The sequence below is a fragment of the Panthera uncia genome, assembly GCF_023721935.1.
Source record: "Panthera uncia isolate 11264 chromosome C1 unlocalized genomic scaffold, Puncia_PCG_1.0 HiC_scaffold_3, whole genome shotgun sequence".
In the NCBI taxonomy this organism is placed as follows: Eukaryota; Metazoa; Chordata; class Mammalia; order Carnivora; family Felidae; genus Panthera; species Panthera uncia.
Genome location: NW_026057584.1, coordinates 77641458 through 77658835, shown reverse-complemented (window position 1 = coordinate 77658835; position 17378 = coordinate 77641458). Strand labels below are relative to the sequence as shown.

General features: G+C 36.1%; 1 protein-coding gene across 2 annotated transcripts in view; it reads right to left on the bottom strand.

Annotated features, from left to right (window-relative positions):
• STAM2 (signal transducing adaptor molecule 2) overlaps positions 1-17378 on the bottom strand; it is a 51374-nt gene that overhangs the window by 11976 nt on the left and 22020 nt on the right. The window contains exons 3-11 of one of the 2 annotated variants that reach the window (XM_049615647.1): positions 16732-16807; positions 16515-16613; positions 15442-15588; positions 13229-13298; positions 12450-12636; positions 4072-4166; positions 1407-1489; positions 1179-1266; positions 113-167 (exon numbers count right to left, since the gene is read on the bottom strand). In XM_049615647.1, the coding sequence (XP_049471604.1) occupies positions 113-167; positions 1179-1266; positions 1407-1489; positions 4072-4166; positions 12450-12636; positions 13229-13298; positions 15442-15588; positions 16515-16613; positions 16732-16807 (900 nt within the window). The remainder of the gene's footprint in view (positions 1-112; positions 168-1178; positions 1267-1406; positions 1490-4071; positions 4167-12449; positions 12637-13228; positions 13299-15441; positions 15589-16514; positions 16614-16731; positions 16808-17378) is intronic. The other variant, XM_049615648.1, reaches the window with a different exon arrangement.

Below are 17378 nucleotides of genomic sequence, written 5' to 3'. Positions count from 1 at the left end.
GAAACAATTTCAACAGATTGAACAGTTCCACAAAACTCAGTCTAAAATTTTGCCAAAAAACAAGTAATCAAAAGAAAATTATACTTGTTATTCCCTTAACAAAGAATCTCACCGATCAATCTCTTCAAGTTTTTCATCTATCATTGGACCCATCTGTTGGCAGATATCTGTAAATACAAAAATACTTTTGAATCTTGAAGCTTAAACCAGTTTAAGTCAATTTCAAAAGCTTTTGACAATGGACCACACCAATATACAACACCATGCATAATACAAAGAAAATGAAATTTATGCTAGAGAAACGACTATGAAAGACCTAATTTTAATACTGTTCATCACCAATATTAATATCATACCACCAAAGGCAAAGTCATAATCAAAAGAGAAATCCCACCATGTCCCACCAAGTAAGTGCTAACATTACAGACTATGAAATCTGGAGTTATCTTAAAATCTGGAAAACTATTATTAGCTACGTATATTAACTTGAGTCACAATGTATAAAATATATAATTATGTACAGATTAGATGTGAACTTTTTCATGTATTTAAGCCATTTCAAAATCAAACATTTTGTGCATTTCCAAATGTAAACACTGATACAATGAATAGAGTAGTATCCTGTATTTATAATTAGACTTTATTCTACAAAAAGATTTAAGAAGATTTATCCATTTATCAGAGATTTTTCTGATTAAAGGATTAAAAAAAGGCATAAAAACATTTGTTTTAATTGTTTCAAATTTCTGGGGATTAAAAGGACACAGCATGCATCAAATGACTACATTACAAAATTAACACAGACCATATATAATTTCGCCCTTTAAAATCATGATACAAGAGAATTAAAAGAGAAATAAGAATTGCTAAAATTTTAATTTAATTAATTTAATATGTTCTTATTCTTAATTCTGTCCTTTTTCGGATTGCAAATCTCTTCATCCAGTGTCCCTGGTGGGTTTACAGAAAAACAAAGACTTCCTTCTTGAACAGGATAGGCAGGTTTGTAACAACATCTTCCAAATCATATATTTACTATTTTACTATACTTGTCTGTTTTCCACCAGAGAGAGAGTTCTAATTTATAGAAGCAAACACAAAGCAGAAGATATTTAAGACATTATAAATAACTAAAATATTAAATGACAATGAAGTAATCCCTAACACTCATTAAGTACCTTCTAAATCCAAGAGGTCTTGGGAGTCTGGTTTTGAATCTGTTGGATCTATACTCTGGAGTACCTGCAGGGCTCTATCCATCTTATCCTAAAAAAGTAAATGGGCACTTTAAAAACGCAAAAGCTTTCATTTCAATGAACATAAAAATTACTCTTTCCAAGTATTCTCAAGGATAATAGATTTTAAAGTAATGATAGTTTAACTATTAAACAAAAGAAGAACTCTACCTCATCTATATAAACAGGCTCAGGCTCTGATTTCTTAACTTCCTCCTCCTCCTCATCAATTACATTCAATTTGTCCACAGCTGCTATGGAAACAAAGTAAACTTTAAGTTCCTCAGCATTTACTTTGGTATTTTAGTTACTAATATATAAGTAGCCTGTGATTATCCGTAAGAAAAAAAAAAAAAGGAACTCTTCAGTCATCACATTTCATAAGTAACATACATTATTTCATGTGTTCATCCACTCATGCCACAGACATTTATTAGCCCTTACTACTATGTGTCAGGTATTGTTTTAGGCATTGGATATACAGAGTGAATAAAACAGACCAGAATCTCTGCCCCAATGGAACTTACCTTCTAGTGGAACAAGTGAGCAATATTAACGGGAACTGTCATTATAGGCATTTTCTGAAAAACTGAGTGTTTTTAACACTAGGGTTAGAGTCAAATATATGAGCTCCTTCAGTACACTTTCCTTGCTATAAAAATGTATTTCCCATATGAACAAAAAAACACTTGATTTCATCTTCACAATAAGAAAAAAATATCCAATTTAAACCTAACTTTGATAATAGGTTAAAAAAATTTTTTTTAATATTTATTTATTTTTGAGAGAGACAGAGACAGAGTGTGAGGGGGGCGGGGCGGGGCGGGGCAGGGCAGAGGGACAGAGACACAGAATCGAAAGCAGGCTCCAGGCTCTGAGCACAGAGCCCAACACCGGGCTCCAACTTGTGAACTGCAAGATCATGACCTGAGCCGAAGTCGGACGCCCAACTGACTGAGCCACCCAGGCGCCCCACTTTGATAATAGTTTTAAAGCAATGGAAAAAAAAAAAAAACGCCTTTCATAAAGAGAAGGTTAAAAGATAATTCATAAACATACATATCCAGAAAACTATTTAAATGTTCACTAGAGTGCTGCTATAATGTACTGTATTTTAATAAATTTTGATAATAAAATTACAATAAAACCTACCTTGCCCCTAATCCAAAAATCTCTGTGCTCTGTAGGCCACATTGAAGACACTGTGTTCTCTCTGAAGAGTATATAAGGTTTCCAAGAAAATGTATAAATACCCCCCCCCCCCCAGAAAAAAGAAAAATCTCTATAACCAAAGGATTTTTGAGTCCTGACAGCTGCTTACTTCAAATGTGTGGCTAACTTTCAAACAGGTCCTAAGGAGCACAGCTCAATATAACATGAGGATGTACTGAAAAGCCAGAGTATTTTTTACTTTTAAAACCACAGCTCAATCTCTCCAGCCTATGCCAACAGGAAATTTCTATGTAGGATCCCCTGAGTATGGTCTCACCAAGTTATTAAAAACAGTGCCTCCAATTTTCACAACTACTTAGTTTACAGGAATAAAAAGTACAAATACAGGCAAAGTGCTCAGTCTTTAAATGAGTCTTTACATCTTTCAACTTTAACTGAATGCCATCACTCCATACAAAGATGATATTACACACAATGCACAGAGCTTTCACAATTTAAGTTTTTTCCCTAAAACTGATAATACAGACTAGCACTGACATGTCCCACAAGTCAGTTTAAGTACATCTAAGAGCAGACCAGACTTTAGAATCATGGCTCTAGCACCTACTAACCTCATAAACCCTCAGCCTCGGTTTCTTTATCTGTAAAATGGGGTAACAAAAGTACCTATCTCACAGACTTGTGAGGATTAAATGAAATAGTGCAAGCCAAGGACTTTGCACAATACCTAATAAATGAGTACTCAAGAGGAGCCTGGGTGGCTCAGCTGGTTGAGAGTCCAACTTCAGCTCAGGTCATAATCTCACGGTTTGTGAGTTCGAGCCCCGCGTCAGGCTCTGTACTCACAGCTCAGAGCCTGGAGCCTGCTTTGGATTGTGTGTGTGTGTGTGTCTCTCTCTCTGCCCCTACCCAGCTCGTGCACTGTCTTTGTCTCTGTCAGCTGTTCTTTACATTCAGATCCCCCCCCACCTTCCTGCCTGTGTAACAAATGGAAGCTTTCTCTGCATGGTTGACAGAAGATCTGAAGCAGGAACCTACAGTCTTAATTATACTGCTGTATTATTGCTTCAAGGTCCCAAGTTCCCTGATCATATCAAGGTGAGGAAAAGTCTAAAATTTAGGAGTACTCCTAACCCTTGTAATCACACTTGGCACTTGTCAACCAGCCCCCCACCATGCCACCTACTCCCTTCAGTACTATGGTTCAGTGATGAATAAAATCCATATTCTACACTGAACTGACACACACTGTCTCTTAAACCATAATTATGCTGATTTAAATATTTACATGGTCATCACAGATTGTTTTATGCCTTCTATGTAACTATGTACATTAATTCTCAAAGGGTTTAAAATAAAATAAAATAATTCTTGGAAATGACCTGGGATAAATTAACCCCTTAACTTGTTAAGAAGTAAGCTAAACTGTAGTGTCTATAAATAATTTAAAACAAGAGTTAAATGCCAATCTACTTTGTATTCAAAATTGAACCAGGGCACCTGCCTGGCTTAGTCGGTAGACCATCTGACTCTTGATCTCAGGGTTGTCAGTTCAAGCCCCACGTTTGGTGTAGAAATTACTTAAAACAAACAAACTAAACCGTAAACTTCAAATGTAAAAAATTTTAATAGATTTACTCTTCACCCTTAAAATTTAACTTACCTGCCTCAGACTCTATGTTTAAATTAGTTGTTACAAAATTAGATGGGAAGAGTCCTGTTCCTCTGTGATTTTCTCCTTTCCACCAATTGGCATCACTGAAAATACAGTACAAAAATGTCATTTGTTCCTCTACATTTTAGTACTTAATGGCAAGAAGAATTAAAATAAAAATTAAATTTAGCTTATTTTGAAAATAATACCTCATATCCAACTATATTTAAACAGTTCTTATACTTAATAAAAGATACAAAAAAGCACAAATAAAGCAAACATCCATATTCCTATATTAAAATTTAGAACCATTAGCAAGTGATCATATCGGATTCTGGGCTTTAAAATAGTAATAGGGGCGCCTGGGTGGCTCAGTCGGTTAAGCGTCCGACTTCGGCCCGGGTCACGATCTCACGGTCCCTGAGTTCGAGCCCCGCGTCGGGCTCTGGGCTGATGGCTCAGAGCCTGGAGCCTGCTTCCGATTCTGTGTCTCCCTCTCTCTCTGCCCCTCCCCCGTTCATGCTCTGTCTCTCTCTGTCTCAAAAATAAATAAACGTTAAAAAAAAAATTTTTTTTTAAATAAAATAGTAATAAAAATTATAGGTAACACTGAATCCTCTTTATCAACAACCCCAAGTCCCAATCCCACATCTAACCTGCCAAACCACTACCATAAAGCTGGTATGTGGCCTTCCTGTAAGTGTATTTTTTATTTGTTTACAGATACTTATAGCAAAGTCTATAGGTATATTAACCATTATAGATTTCTACAATTCACTTTATTATTTTCATATCTTATTTATCCCTTTTAAAGACTCATTATACAAACACAGTATATTTGATTTACTGATCTCCATAATGATGGACACTTAAATGTTTCCAGCCTTTTACCATTATAAAGACTGGAGTGATGATCATTCTAGATTCTAGTGCACACAAGCAACAATTCTTTAGGCTTATTCACACACATGGACTTGCTGGGCCAAAGGATATAAACATTTTCCATTTTACCAAATATTGCCAAATATTCTCAAAAGTGGTTGTAGCCATGCACCATCCTCCTTCCCTGAGCAACATGTAAGAATGTCTTTTTCCCTCACCCGTGTTAACTGTCCAAGCAACACTTGCTATCAGACAGGAGAGAAATCCTACCTCATGGCTGTGCTCATTTGCACTTCCTGAGCATGTGCATGTGTTGCTGGCCATTCAGACTGCCTCTTCTGTAAACTGCTCATTCATGTTTTCTGTCCATTTTCCTTTTCCCACTGGGCCATTTATTTGTTTTTATGGATCTATAGGGGTTCTTTATATATTCTGGATAGCAACTGTTTGTCTGAATTATGTAAATGCCTTCTCTCAAACTGTTACTTGTCTTTTAACATACATTTATGGTTTCTTTTATCGCATGGTGTATTTCGTTTCATGTAATCAAATTTAGCAATCTCTTATGGTTTATAGTTTTCTTAAATCTTTCACTATCCTTGAGCTTCTAAACCTGTTTTCCTATATGTTTAATAGTTTTAGGTTTTCTTTTTTATCTCTCCCCTGTGTGTAAGTCTTTAATCATTTGGAATGAAACTGTATGTACTATGTGAAGCTGAATCAAAGTTTTATTTGTACTGTATAAAGAGCTATTAATCTCAGCAAAAATTTATTGAATAGTACATCATTTTTTCTACTGATTTATAATATTCTATCTTAAGCAGGCTGCTATCTGTTCATGAGCAGATGGATCTGGATTTCATTCTGTTGAACAGTCTATATATTTATTTACTACAGCTTGTTAATATGCCTTGATACTTGGCAGGGAAAGTACTCTGTCTTGCATACTTTCATATTTCCATATTAATGTTAAAATTAAAATGTTTTCAAGTTCTCTGGGGTAAAAAAAAAAAAAGTCCTGTTGGGATTTTAATTAAAAATGCACTGGGGTGCCTGGGTGGCTTAGCCAGTTAAGCACCAACTTCAGCTCAGGTCATATCTCATGGTTTGTGAGTTTGAGCCCCATGTTGGGCTCTGTGCTGACAGCTGAGCCTGGAGCCTGCTTCAGATTCTGTGTCTCCCTCTCTCTGCCCCTCCCCCATTAACATTCTGTCTGTCCCTCTCTCAAAAATAAAATAAACATTGGGGCGCCTGGGTGGCGCAGTCGGTTAAGCGTCCGACTTCGGCCAGGTCACTATCTCGCGGTCCGTGAGTTCGAGCCCCGCGTCGGGCTCTGGGCTGATGGCTCGGAGCCTGGAGCCTGTTTCCGATTCTGTGTCTCCCTCTCTCTCTGCCCCTCCCCCGTTCATGCTCTGTCTCTCTCTGTCCCAACAATAAATTAAAAAAAAAAAAAAAAAACGTTGAAAAATAAAATAAACATTAAAAAACTTAAGGGGCAACTGAGTGGCCCAGTTGGTTGAGCATCCAACTTCAGCTCAGTTCATGGGTTTGAGCCCCACATCGGGCTCTGTGCTGACAGCTCAGAGGTTGGAGCCTGCTTTGGATTCTGTGTCTCCCTCTCTTTCTCTGCCCCTTCTCTGTTCATGCTCTGTCTCTCAAAAATAAATAAATATTAAAAAAAAATTTTTTAAGTTAAAAAAATAGTAATTAGAAATGCACTGAGTTTATGCATTAATATGGGAAAAATGACATCTTTAGAACATTAAAGTTTTCTTCACCATGAACATGGTATCTCTCTCCATTTATATTTATCTAAACGGGTGCCAGAGTGGCTCAGTCGGTTAAGCGTCCGACTTTGGCTCAGGTCATAATCTCACAGGCTGTGAGTTTGAGCCCCGTGTCAGTCTCAGAGCCTGGAGCCTGCTTCAGATTCTGTTTCCTTCACTCTCTCCGCCCTTCCTCCACTCATGCAGTCTCTCTCAAAAATAAAAAATAAAATAAAAACATTACATTTATATAAACATATTATATGTATATATTTCTTTATATCTTTCAAAGAATTTTATAACTTTCTACATAAAGTCCTTATATATCTTTATTAGGTTTATTTATCCCTAGATCATCTATATTTTTTATTACTACTGAGAATGGCAATTTTTTTCTATTTTCTAAAAGCTGTGATTAAAGCACCCCCTGATTTCTGTATGTTGAGCTTGTATCCGACAACCATGAACTCTTACCAATTTTAATGGTTTGTCCATTGATTCTCTTGGATTTTCTATATGGACAATCATAGAATCCAGAAAGGATAATTTTGTCCACTCCTTTCCAAAAATTTGACTTATTGAGCAGACATTCTTAAAAATGAAACTTCAGGATGAATTAACTTGTACGATTCTGAAACATAATTTGACTTAAAAAGTACCACAAAGTGGACTCCTGGGTGGCTCAAACAGTTGGGCATCCAACTCTTGATCTTGGCTCAGGTTATGATCTCGCGGTTCATGGGTTCGAGCCCTACGTCGGGCTCCGCACTGACAGGAACCTGCTTGAGATTCTCTGTTTCCCCCTTTCTGCCCCTCCCCTGCTTGTGCTCTCTCTCTCAAAATAAATAAACTTAAAAAAAAAAAAAAGTACCATGAAGATGCAAGCTATGTATCATCCAAATTTTTAAAACCAGAAAATAATTGATATATTGACAATTGTAATATATCATGTCTGCTGTCTATTTAGAATGAGAAATTCTCTCTTACACACACGCTGTTTTAAATTAAACCTTCCATGTTAAAAAGGACAGCTGAACTCAGAGCAATTTTTATATAAAACCAGAAACTTCAAACCTATGAAATGGACACACAGATTTGAACTTATCAACAATTTTATGTGTAGCCTTCCCCAGGCTTGATGAAACATAAAAGTAGACAAAACAACCAAATGCCATGTCAAAGCATGATGACTCCTTCCTAGCCCTAACCCAGCTCTACATTCTCTCCACTGACAATGAGTTGATTCTTTGGAATGTTAATGATACAAAATACTGTTCAATTTTTAAATTTCTCAATTAAGGTAATTCAGCACGGTAATTTTACACAAACTGATCATTAAACACAGCATTTATATTTAGCTTTTTATATTAAGTAAAAATAAATCACAGCTGAGTGAAAAATGATAAACACAGAAACTCCACTGTCAATGAACTGATCATTCAGCTAACACTTAGAAAAGACTACCAAAGAGAGGACAAGTGACATTAGACTAAGCAATGAAGTTACAAAGCTAATGGAGATAGGGTTTCTGCCCTCAAGAACGAAAATCTAGTGCAGTATTTTTCAACCCTCTCATACCAGTTAAGAACATGTTATCTTGCTTTACCTTGTAGGATTTGTTTTCTCCTTCTCCCTTCCTCTCAAAATCAACTCATGTAGCAGGACAGACATGTAGAGCAGTGACTGCAGTATAGTATGAAAAATGCCACTATGTTCAGGGATGTATAGCAGCAAAGAGAAACTATTTCTAACTACCGGAAACTAACAGCAGAGAAGATTTAAAGGCTTCTAAGAAGATATAAAATCTACATGGGTTTTGAAGATTAAGCAGGCAGTGCCAGGAAGAAAAGGAAATTAGGGTTATGGAAATAAAAATGACATTCTCTATTACCATTATGACTAAGCAAGAAAATAAAAATACAAAGAAACAGAAAACTGCACACTAACAAAAAACAAAGTTATCCTGGCTCATTTTAGGTCTCAAAAAATGAAAGCCTGAGCCTCTCCTTTAAGCTACTGACTTCCCAACTAAGACAACTTATTTACTGTCTTTTGTAATGACAATGGCTGAAAATAACTGATGCTCTATTTATGGATATGATAATCATGTGAAAAAAACAGAAACATACAAGTAGTGAATCTGGAAATCTTAGTGATCTTGTGGGGATCGTTTCCTTAATGTACGTATTTTTTAATTTAGGGGACCAATCCTTCTAAAGCCTGGACTCCCTTGCAAATCTTCCTTGCAAGTAAAGTTCCTTTTCTTTTCTAAATGTGTCTGCCTCTTTCGACAGGAGTTTCCAGGAATAAAGAATCAAATGTGCAATGCCGCAGAGGATCTAATCACAATATGGCATTTTTGGAAATGCAAGAATTCTACTTGATTATTTGAAATAATACATAAAGAGTCAGCAAGGAGTGGTGAGATAAAGCTAAAAATGTAGAAAGTGAAAAGCTTTTTTCGTATACTCTGTTAATAAGAAATGTGTGCCTTTTCTATTAGTTCAGTGTTTCTTAAGCTGAAATCCAAGAATGATGTAGCCTCAAGCAACTTCAAGTTCTGTATGTGAAAATTTTAATTTTGTGCTTTCATTTCCACAGCAATATGAAAACAATGAAAATGGTCATATTCTGAATCATTTAGGTGAACTTTCAACTGAAGACTGCCATTTAACTTTTTTTTTATTTTTTATATTTTTTGCCATTTAACTTTAATACCCAAGTTTGCATTTGAGCTTAAAAACCTTTGCAAAGATAATCCATCATCCAGAATGATAACATGTAACCTATAGGTGTTAATGAGGAGGTCTATGGCAATTTTAAGATTGGGGTAGCCAATCAAATGACTGTAATCAACCTACATATTCCACCATATTCATGTTGAGTCTCTTAGAAGTTATTAAAAAGTTCTTTTTTATAGTGTTAAGTCTCCACTGAAAATAGTTTTATGAGTCTAAGTTGTTAAATGTATTTGTGCCTAATTAAACATGTGTGAAAAGACACATGCAGCACAGCAACATAACCCTTTACTCATGGCAAGCCTGTAGACTATAATAGGAGTATAATGCCACGTGAACACCAAATGATGTCAAGGGATACAGTATGCATGAAGGATTCATGACAATTACAAAAGAAAAAGTCAGAGAATTGAGTTATTATAGCACAGGGTAGTAGAAGCCTACTGAAGGTAAGTGATAAAGTATCTGTGCCATTAATCAGTACCCTGTAAGTAGCAATTTATTTTCGAATATTTTCTCACTAGATCAAATACTCAAAATTTGAATCTTAGAGCAAAAACTACTCATTTTATAGTTTTCTTTCCATTTATTTTATAAATGTCTTTAATTTTCTAGTTGCATAACAGTATTTAAAGTATAAACTTAAGTTCCTTTGTAAATATTCTAACTAAAACTACACTAAGAAGCCTGACATTTCAGACTGTCAGTGTTCAGAGCCCACACTACTTAGTCGTCGTCTTCTTTTTTTTAAATGTTTATTTACATATTTCTTTAGAGAGGGAGACAGAGAATGAGCAGAGAAGGAGCAGAGAGAGAGGGAGACACAGAATCCAAAACAGGCTCCAGGCTCCGAGCTGTCAGCACAGATCCCGACGCAGGGCTCAAACTCACAAACTGTGAGGTCATGACTTGAGACAAAGTTGGATGCTTAACCGACTGAGCCACCCACATGCCCGTTTATTTATTTTTGAGAGAAAAAGAGACAGAGCATGAGCAGGGGAGGGGCGGAGAGACAGGGAGACACAGAACCTGAAGCAGGCTCCAAGTTCTGAGCTGTCAGCACAGAGCCTGATGCAGGGCTCGAACCCACGAACCGCGAAATCATGACCTGAGCCAAAGTCTGATGCTCAACCGACTGAGCCACCCAGGAGCACCAATATTTATTTACTCTCATTCAGGAGTCATGTGTTCCATTCTCAATGACTTAAAAAAAAAAAAAAAAATTCTTAAAAAAAAAAGATTATTTTCTTGATCACCTAAGAGACCTTCCTTTTCCTACTCTCAATTTCTTGCAAAATTTTTCCTATCCCATCAAAACCAAAGTTCACCTGAAATGAACTCTCAGCTTAAGCCTTCTTTCCCAGATGCTTGCATCCAGTACAAATCTGGTCTCTTCTGGACCCCAACATTGCCTCTTTTATGGCATTCACAGTCTGCATTCCATACTAATACCTGTATAGAAATTTCAACTCCCTTACTTTAGATTTTATAAGACAGAACTGCATCCTCATTCATTTTTTATATAAACAAAGCCTAGTACATAATACTTTTTCAGTAACTATTTACTGCAGCAAAGTAACACTATTTTGTGTATATACTCATTTAAAAATGCACCAGACTAAATATCCTAAGTTATTTGTAATGGATACCAAATGCATCTGCAATCTCTGTTCACAGTAATAAGCTATTATGTCCACCCTTTTACTAAATTTCATCAACATTTTTTTTTACGTTTATTTATTTTTAAGACAGAGAGAGACAGAGCACAAGCGGTGGAGGGGCAGAGAGAGAAGGAGACAAAGAACCCGAAGCAGGCTCCAGGCTCCGAGCTGACAGCACAGAGCCCAACATGGGGCTCAAATTCCTGAACCGTGAGATCATGACCCGAGCCAAAGTCCGACGCTCAACCAACTGAGCCACCCAGGCGCCCCTCATCAACTTCTTTTAAAGGCAAAGTAAAAAACAGAATTAGGCCCAATAGAGACAGACCTACCTACCTACCTACCTACCTACATACATACATTTATTTATTTTAAGTTTATTTATTTTTGAGAGAGAGAGAGAGAGAGAGAGAGAGAGTAAGAGGAGGAGGAACAGAGAAAGAAGGAGATACAGAATATGAAGCAGGCTCCAGGCTCTGAACTATCAGCACAGAGCCTGACGCGGGGCTTGAACCTACAAATCGTGAGATCATGACCTGAGCCGAAGTCAGATGCTTAACCAACTGAGCCACCCAGGTGCCCCATGATCTACCCTTTTTTAGAAGTTGAAGTGTAGTTGACATACAATACTATATTAGCTTAGGTGTACAACAGATATATTCTTTACTGCAACTTTAAGTGATAGAGTAATTGTGAGGGAGGGTACAGTAGCAGATTTAGAATTAGAGAAGACCTGAGCATAGCTTTTGGTTGCTTTTACCAAAGATAATATAGCTGTATTTCTTCCTAAATTTTTTTACCAGTTTTTTTGATATACACAACTCCCAGTGCAAATGGATTCAGAGGACCAAATATTTATGCTTCACAATTGTGATAAGTAACATTATTTAATACATCTTTTATCCAAGATACAGAGAATACTACCAAATTTAACAAAACAATAACCAACTCACATTACCTAGTCTAACTAACTTTTATTTTTATTTTTTAATTTATTTATTTTGAGAGAGAGAGAAGGAGCATAAGCAGAGCAGGAGCAGACAGAGAGGGAGAGAGAATCCCAAGCAGGCTCTACGCTGTCAGCACAGAGCCCGATACAGGGCTTGATGTCACGAAGCATGATATCATGACCTGAGCTGAGCTCAAGAGTCAGACACTTAACCAACTGAGCCATCCATGCATCCCTGATTAAATTTTATTTTAGAAAAAAATTAAGGTATGAAAAGGCTCTATTATGATTTAAATATACTAAGTCAAAGACCTTAATATCCATATTCTAAATTAAGAATATTATACTTAATAACTTCAAAATATTCCAGAAATAAAGATAGAAAACTTACCTGTCATCCAAAACAATAATAATTTCACCGTGTTTAAAAGTAAGTTCATTGTCCTCAACAGCTTCAAAATCGTATAAAGCTCTCACTTTCCTTGCAACTTTATTATTTAACTGAATTTCTGCAGATGGATATAAGGATTTTGTTTCTGTGTGCTGCTGCTTCTGCTCTTGTAATGATAATTCAATAGCTAATTTGAAAAATTAAAATGCAAAAAACAAGATAGCCAAAATTAATTCTGATTTTTTTAAAGCAAAAAGAAATACTTTTAATGTAATACTTAATAAGAATAAATCAAGTTGAGTATTTTATTTGTCCAATTAAATGCTAGACAGTTAACTTTTTTGGAGTGTGGGAGGACAGGGCAGAGAATCATGACATTTTTTAAAATAAAGTTTTTGCTCATTCCTTATTATCACAGTCTGTCATATACAGCAGCTATTATTTTTATAGCAAACAGATTGTGACATTATAATATGGGTAGCTTTCCATATAGGACAAGCCATGAACATATTTCTGTGCTTGACTCATAACTTTGGCATTAAAGAAAAGGTGAAATGAAATCTCTCCAAAGGTAAGACATTAAATACGTATTATTGACAATGATTATGAATTAAATCTTTCTTGTATCATGTTAATTGTTTTCCTTACTTTTCAGACCCTACTAGATATGAGGCAAAATTGTAAAAGCATACCCAGTTTGATTATAATTTTTATTTAAATAAATTGTCCTGGCAAGGATGTTTTAAGCAATATTAAATTATACACGCTTGAGCATTTACCTTTAGCTATGTCTTCATCTTCTTTGTTTTTGTTCGATGATGAACCATTCTTGGCAGCAGCTGAGACAGTCTGTAAATGTATGAGTAAAATGAACACAACTACTGTTTCAAAGAAAACACAAGCTCTATAATTACTCACACATGTTAATTTTTAAAAAGCTGACAAGAGTTTCTTCTAAAAGTGAAGTTCTTTGTAAAAATTTAAAGTAGCAGTTTTCAAATACTAAAATAAAATACCATGGTTTTCAAGAAAACATAATAAACTCACAAGGCACAAACTGGCTTACATTTTGCATAAATCTTAGTATATGACACAGATCATGGCATACAGAAAATACTTAAACACAAATCTTTCCCAATTGGACTTTCCTAACCTCAACTGTCCAAGGTATTTTATTCAGTGAGGGACACTGAAGTCTAGGAGAGGCAGCAAGAAGCCATAATAATTACTGAAAAGAAGAGGGTGGATGGAGACAATAGGTGCGGTTCTAGGAATACTTATTAAGCTCTTTTAGTACCATTGTACTTGAATCATGGTGGCACCTCAGGCACATCAGAATTAGGAGGTTCGTGCTTAAATTTAAAGGCATGGAAGACAGGGGTGCCTGTGTGGCTCACTCAGTTGAGCTTCTGACTTCAGCTCAGGTCATCAGGTTCATGAGTTCGAGCCCCACGCTGGGCTCTGTGCTGACAGCTCAGAGCCTGGAGCCTGCTTTGGATTCTCTCTCTCTCTCTCTCTCTCTCTCTCTCTCTCTCTCTCTGCCTTTTCCCTGCTTAGGCTGCCTCTGTCTCACAAAAACAATTTTCAAAAATAAAAAATAAAATTAAAAACAACGTTAAAGCCATGGAAGACAGAGATGTCCAGGATCCTGAACCATCAACCAGTTCGTTAAACACAGGTTTTTACCATAAGAGACTCTCCTAAAGACTGAGAACAAACTGAGGGTTGATGGGGGTGGGAGGGAGGGGAAAGTGGGTGATGGGCATTGAGGAGGGCACCTGTTGGGATGAGCACTGGGTGTTGTATGGAAACCAATTTGACAATAAGTTTCATATTTAAAAAAACACACACACAGGTTTTTAATGACATGCAGAAAGGACAAAGCAGAAAAATGCTTGCTTTTATTACTTATAAGGTTTTTGTCCCCAAATTCTCCCTTGAACCCTTAGTTCTGCTCAGCTATAAAGATTCTTTTTGACTGTGTAGTCTACAGTCTAAAGTAAAATAAAATATACAGTACTTCTCTTAGTTTCTTTCCCTAGTCCATATCCCAATATTAACTGGAAGGAAAGAGGCACTGAAGCAAAACTTAAGATAGTGTTTTTCTCCCACACTTAGACAGCCCACTCTGTGGCTTATTATCCTGACCTTCACCCCTGTCCTACTAAAGCTATCTTCCCATCTCCTCAAATAAATTTCTAGTCTTATAGTTCCCCTTATCTATTTGTAAACCATTCCCTGCAGGCATATTCACTCTTCAAAAAATTGGTGTTGAGCTTTCTCAATTCCATAAACTTGTTTGTATCATTCTTCCCCCAGTAGGATCTCCTCTCCTGTGTACATACTGAAATGCATTCCAGTCTAAAAATTCTACCTCTTTACCATCCCAGTCTGTAGTTGCCTTTCTCTCCTGGCATCCTGTCTTTGTTACCCATCCTACCCATCCCTCATCCATATGTGTCACTTATAATTTAGTTATTTTTCACCTGCCTATAACAATCCAACTTTACTATAAATTTCTTAAACATAAGGGCTCCCTCATACATATATGCCTTTTGCATGACTCTAGACTTAGAGTAGCATTAAACAGATTATTTATGGCTGATTCACTTTTCAAAGTTCTGATAAGTATAAGACATTCACTCAAGAGGGGCGCCTAGATGGCTCAGTCTGTTAAGCAGTCGGGTCATGGTTTCGGATCAGGTCATGATCTCACGGTTTATGAGTTTGACCCCACACTGAGCTCTGTACTGACAGTGATAAGCCTGCTTGGGATTCTCTCTTTCCCTCTCTCTCAAAATAATAAACTTAAAACAAAAAAAGAAATTCACTCAACAATTAGAACATCTACTAATATAAGGCGCTATTTCAGATAGGCACCCGGAGAGTGGAGGTGGGAAATGATGATTAAGACAGACTTTGTCCAGCCTTTATATGATACGTACCTTCAAAATAGTGTAAGATCAACCATGGGTGTAAGTGAATCTCTTACCTGAGAACCTGCTGGAGGAAAAGTAATTCCTTCTTCTTTCATAGATTTAATAGTTGCAGATATTAGACTAAACTGAGGATCCTTCTGAAATTCTTCTGACCACTCCACCATTAAAGATTTCAGTTTTTCACACACTTTAGGATGAGCCTTTTAAGGGCAATGCAAAGAAAGAAATAAAACTATGGTTAAGTAATGGTTAAAGAACTTGAAACATTTAACAAAGAGAATTACCACCAAAATTAAACATCAACGAAAGTCCAGCAATCCTCAGCCTACATAAGTACTTGGTAAATGCCTATTTTTGCTTTAAGATAGAGTTATTTCTTGTAAAATTACCCCTTTAAACATCAATTTCTAACTCTTACTATAATGACAACAGATTTTTTATATTCAGAGGTTATTTCTTGTTTTCTTAATATGCTCAACATTAGACTAAGCTTTTTATATCAACCAAACTAAAATTCTGGAATTTTACTAATAGCAAGAGAATGGTGCTTCAGAGTTTCTATCCCAAGGAAATCAATAACAACCCTATTGTGAAGACACCCCCGCCCCCCGTCCCGGCCCTGCTCTAAAGTAAAGGCCCCCTTTGCTTGTTATCTCTAATGTGAATCTGGACAGAATAGTGGTAGTTTGGACTTTGAAGGTACAGAAACCTAGATCTGAACCTCAGCTGTGCTACTTACTAGTCACATGACCTAGGACAAGTTACTCATCTTCTCCCTAAGGCTCAGTTTCTGTATTGATAAAAAAGGAATGACAAGAGAATCTAACTTCTAAAAGTTATTAAGAACATTAAACAAGATAGTATATGTAAAATTCTTAGAGCAGTGACTGCTTACTAACTCTCAATAAAGAAGAGCTATTATCACTAGTATATATGTTTTGGGAAGAAAAACAGGTTTTGGTGCTTCAAATGAAAACATCAAGTTTTAGAAAAGGAAGTTTATTTCATCTCAAACTTATCTAAAAATTATTTCATTTATAACAATTTTATTAACGCTATATAGTTAAAATGACATATAGTATATGCACTTTTTAATGATTTAAATTCTTCTCTTTTTAAAATTTACCTTATTTTTTATCACAGCACGTACTTCTGTTGCAAAATCACGGGAACATACTTCTAAATGAAATATCTTTCCACAGTTTGCCACACAAGCCCCAAGAAGCTATTAATTAAAATAAAAATCAATATACAAATGTTGAGATATTATCTTATTTAACTTACTGAAATAAATACACATTTAAAATTTGGGTCAAATAATAAATAACATGACTTTTACTTACAGTTAACGCCTGCAGAGCAACATGAGGAACCTTATGATTTACCCTTTTCATTATGGCTTTTAGGCAATCTTTTGCTCTAAGAAAAAAATGAAGAAGGTTAAGGATTTATTCAGAATTTCAACTTAAACATTAAAAATATAAGGCATACCAAATAACTTTAAATTTAAAAATAAAATCCTGCAAGGGCACCTGGGTGGCTCAGTCAAACTTCTGACTCTTTGGATTTCAGCCCAGGTCATAATCTCACGGTTTGTGAGATCAAGCCCCATGTCAGACTCCATGCTAACAGCTCCCTGGAGCATGTTTGGGATTCTCACTCCTTTTTCTCTGCCCCTCCCCCATGTGTGCATGTGCTCTCTCTCTCAAACATTAAAAAAATATTTCCTAAATTGTACACCATAAACTAGTATTACACTGTGTATTAAATAACTGGAATTTAAATAAAAACTTTGTCCCCCCCAAAAAATATTTTCCACTGGCCACTTTCCTGTACCTTAATATTTACCAATGCCTTCCAGTGATTTAGCACTGTCCTCCCCTGCTTGCTTGCATACACGTGCGCACAGGCTCTCTCTCTTTCTCTCTCTCAAAATAACATTAAGTAAATGAGTAAATAAATAACATCCTGCAAACTTCATTTCATAAAG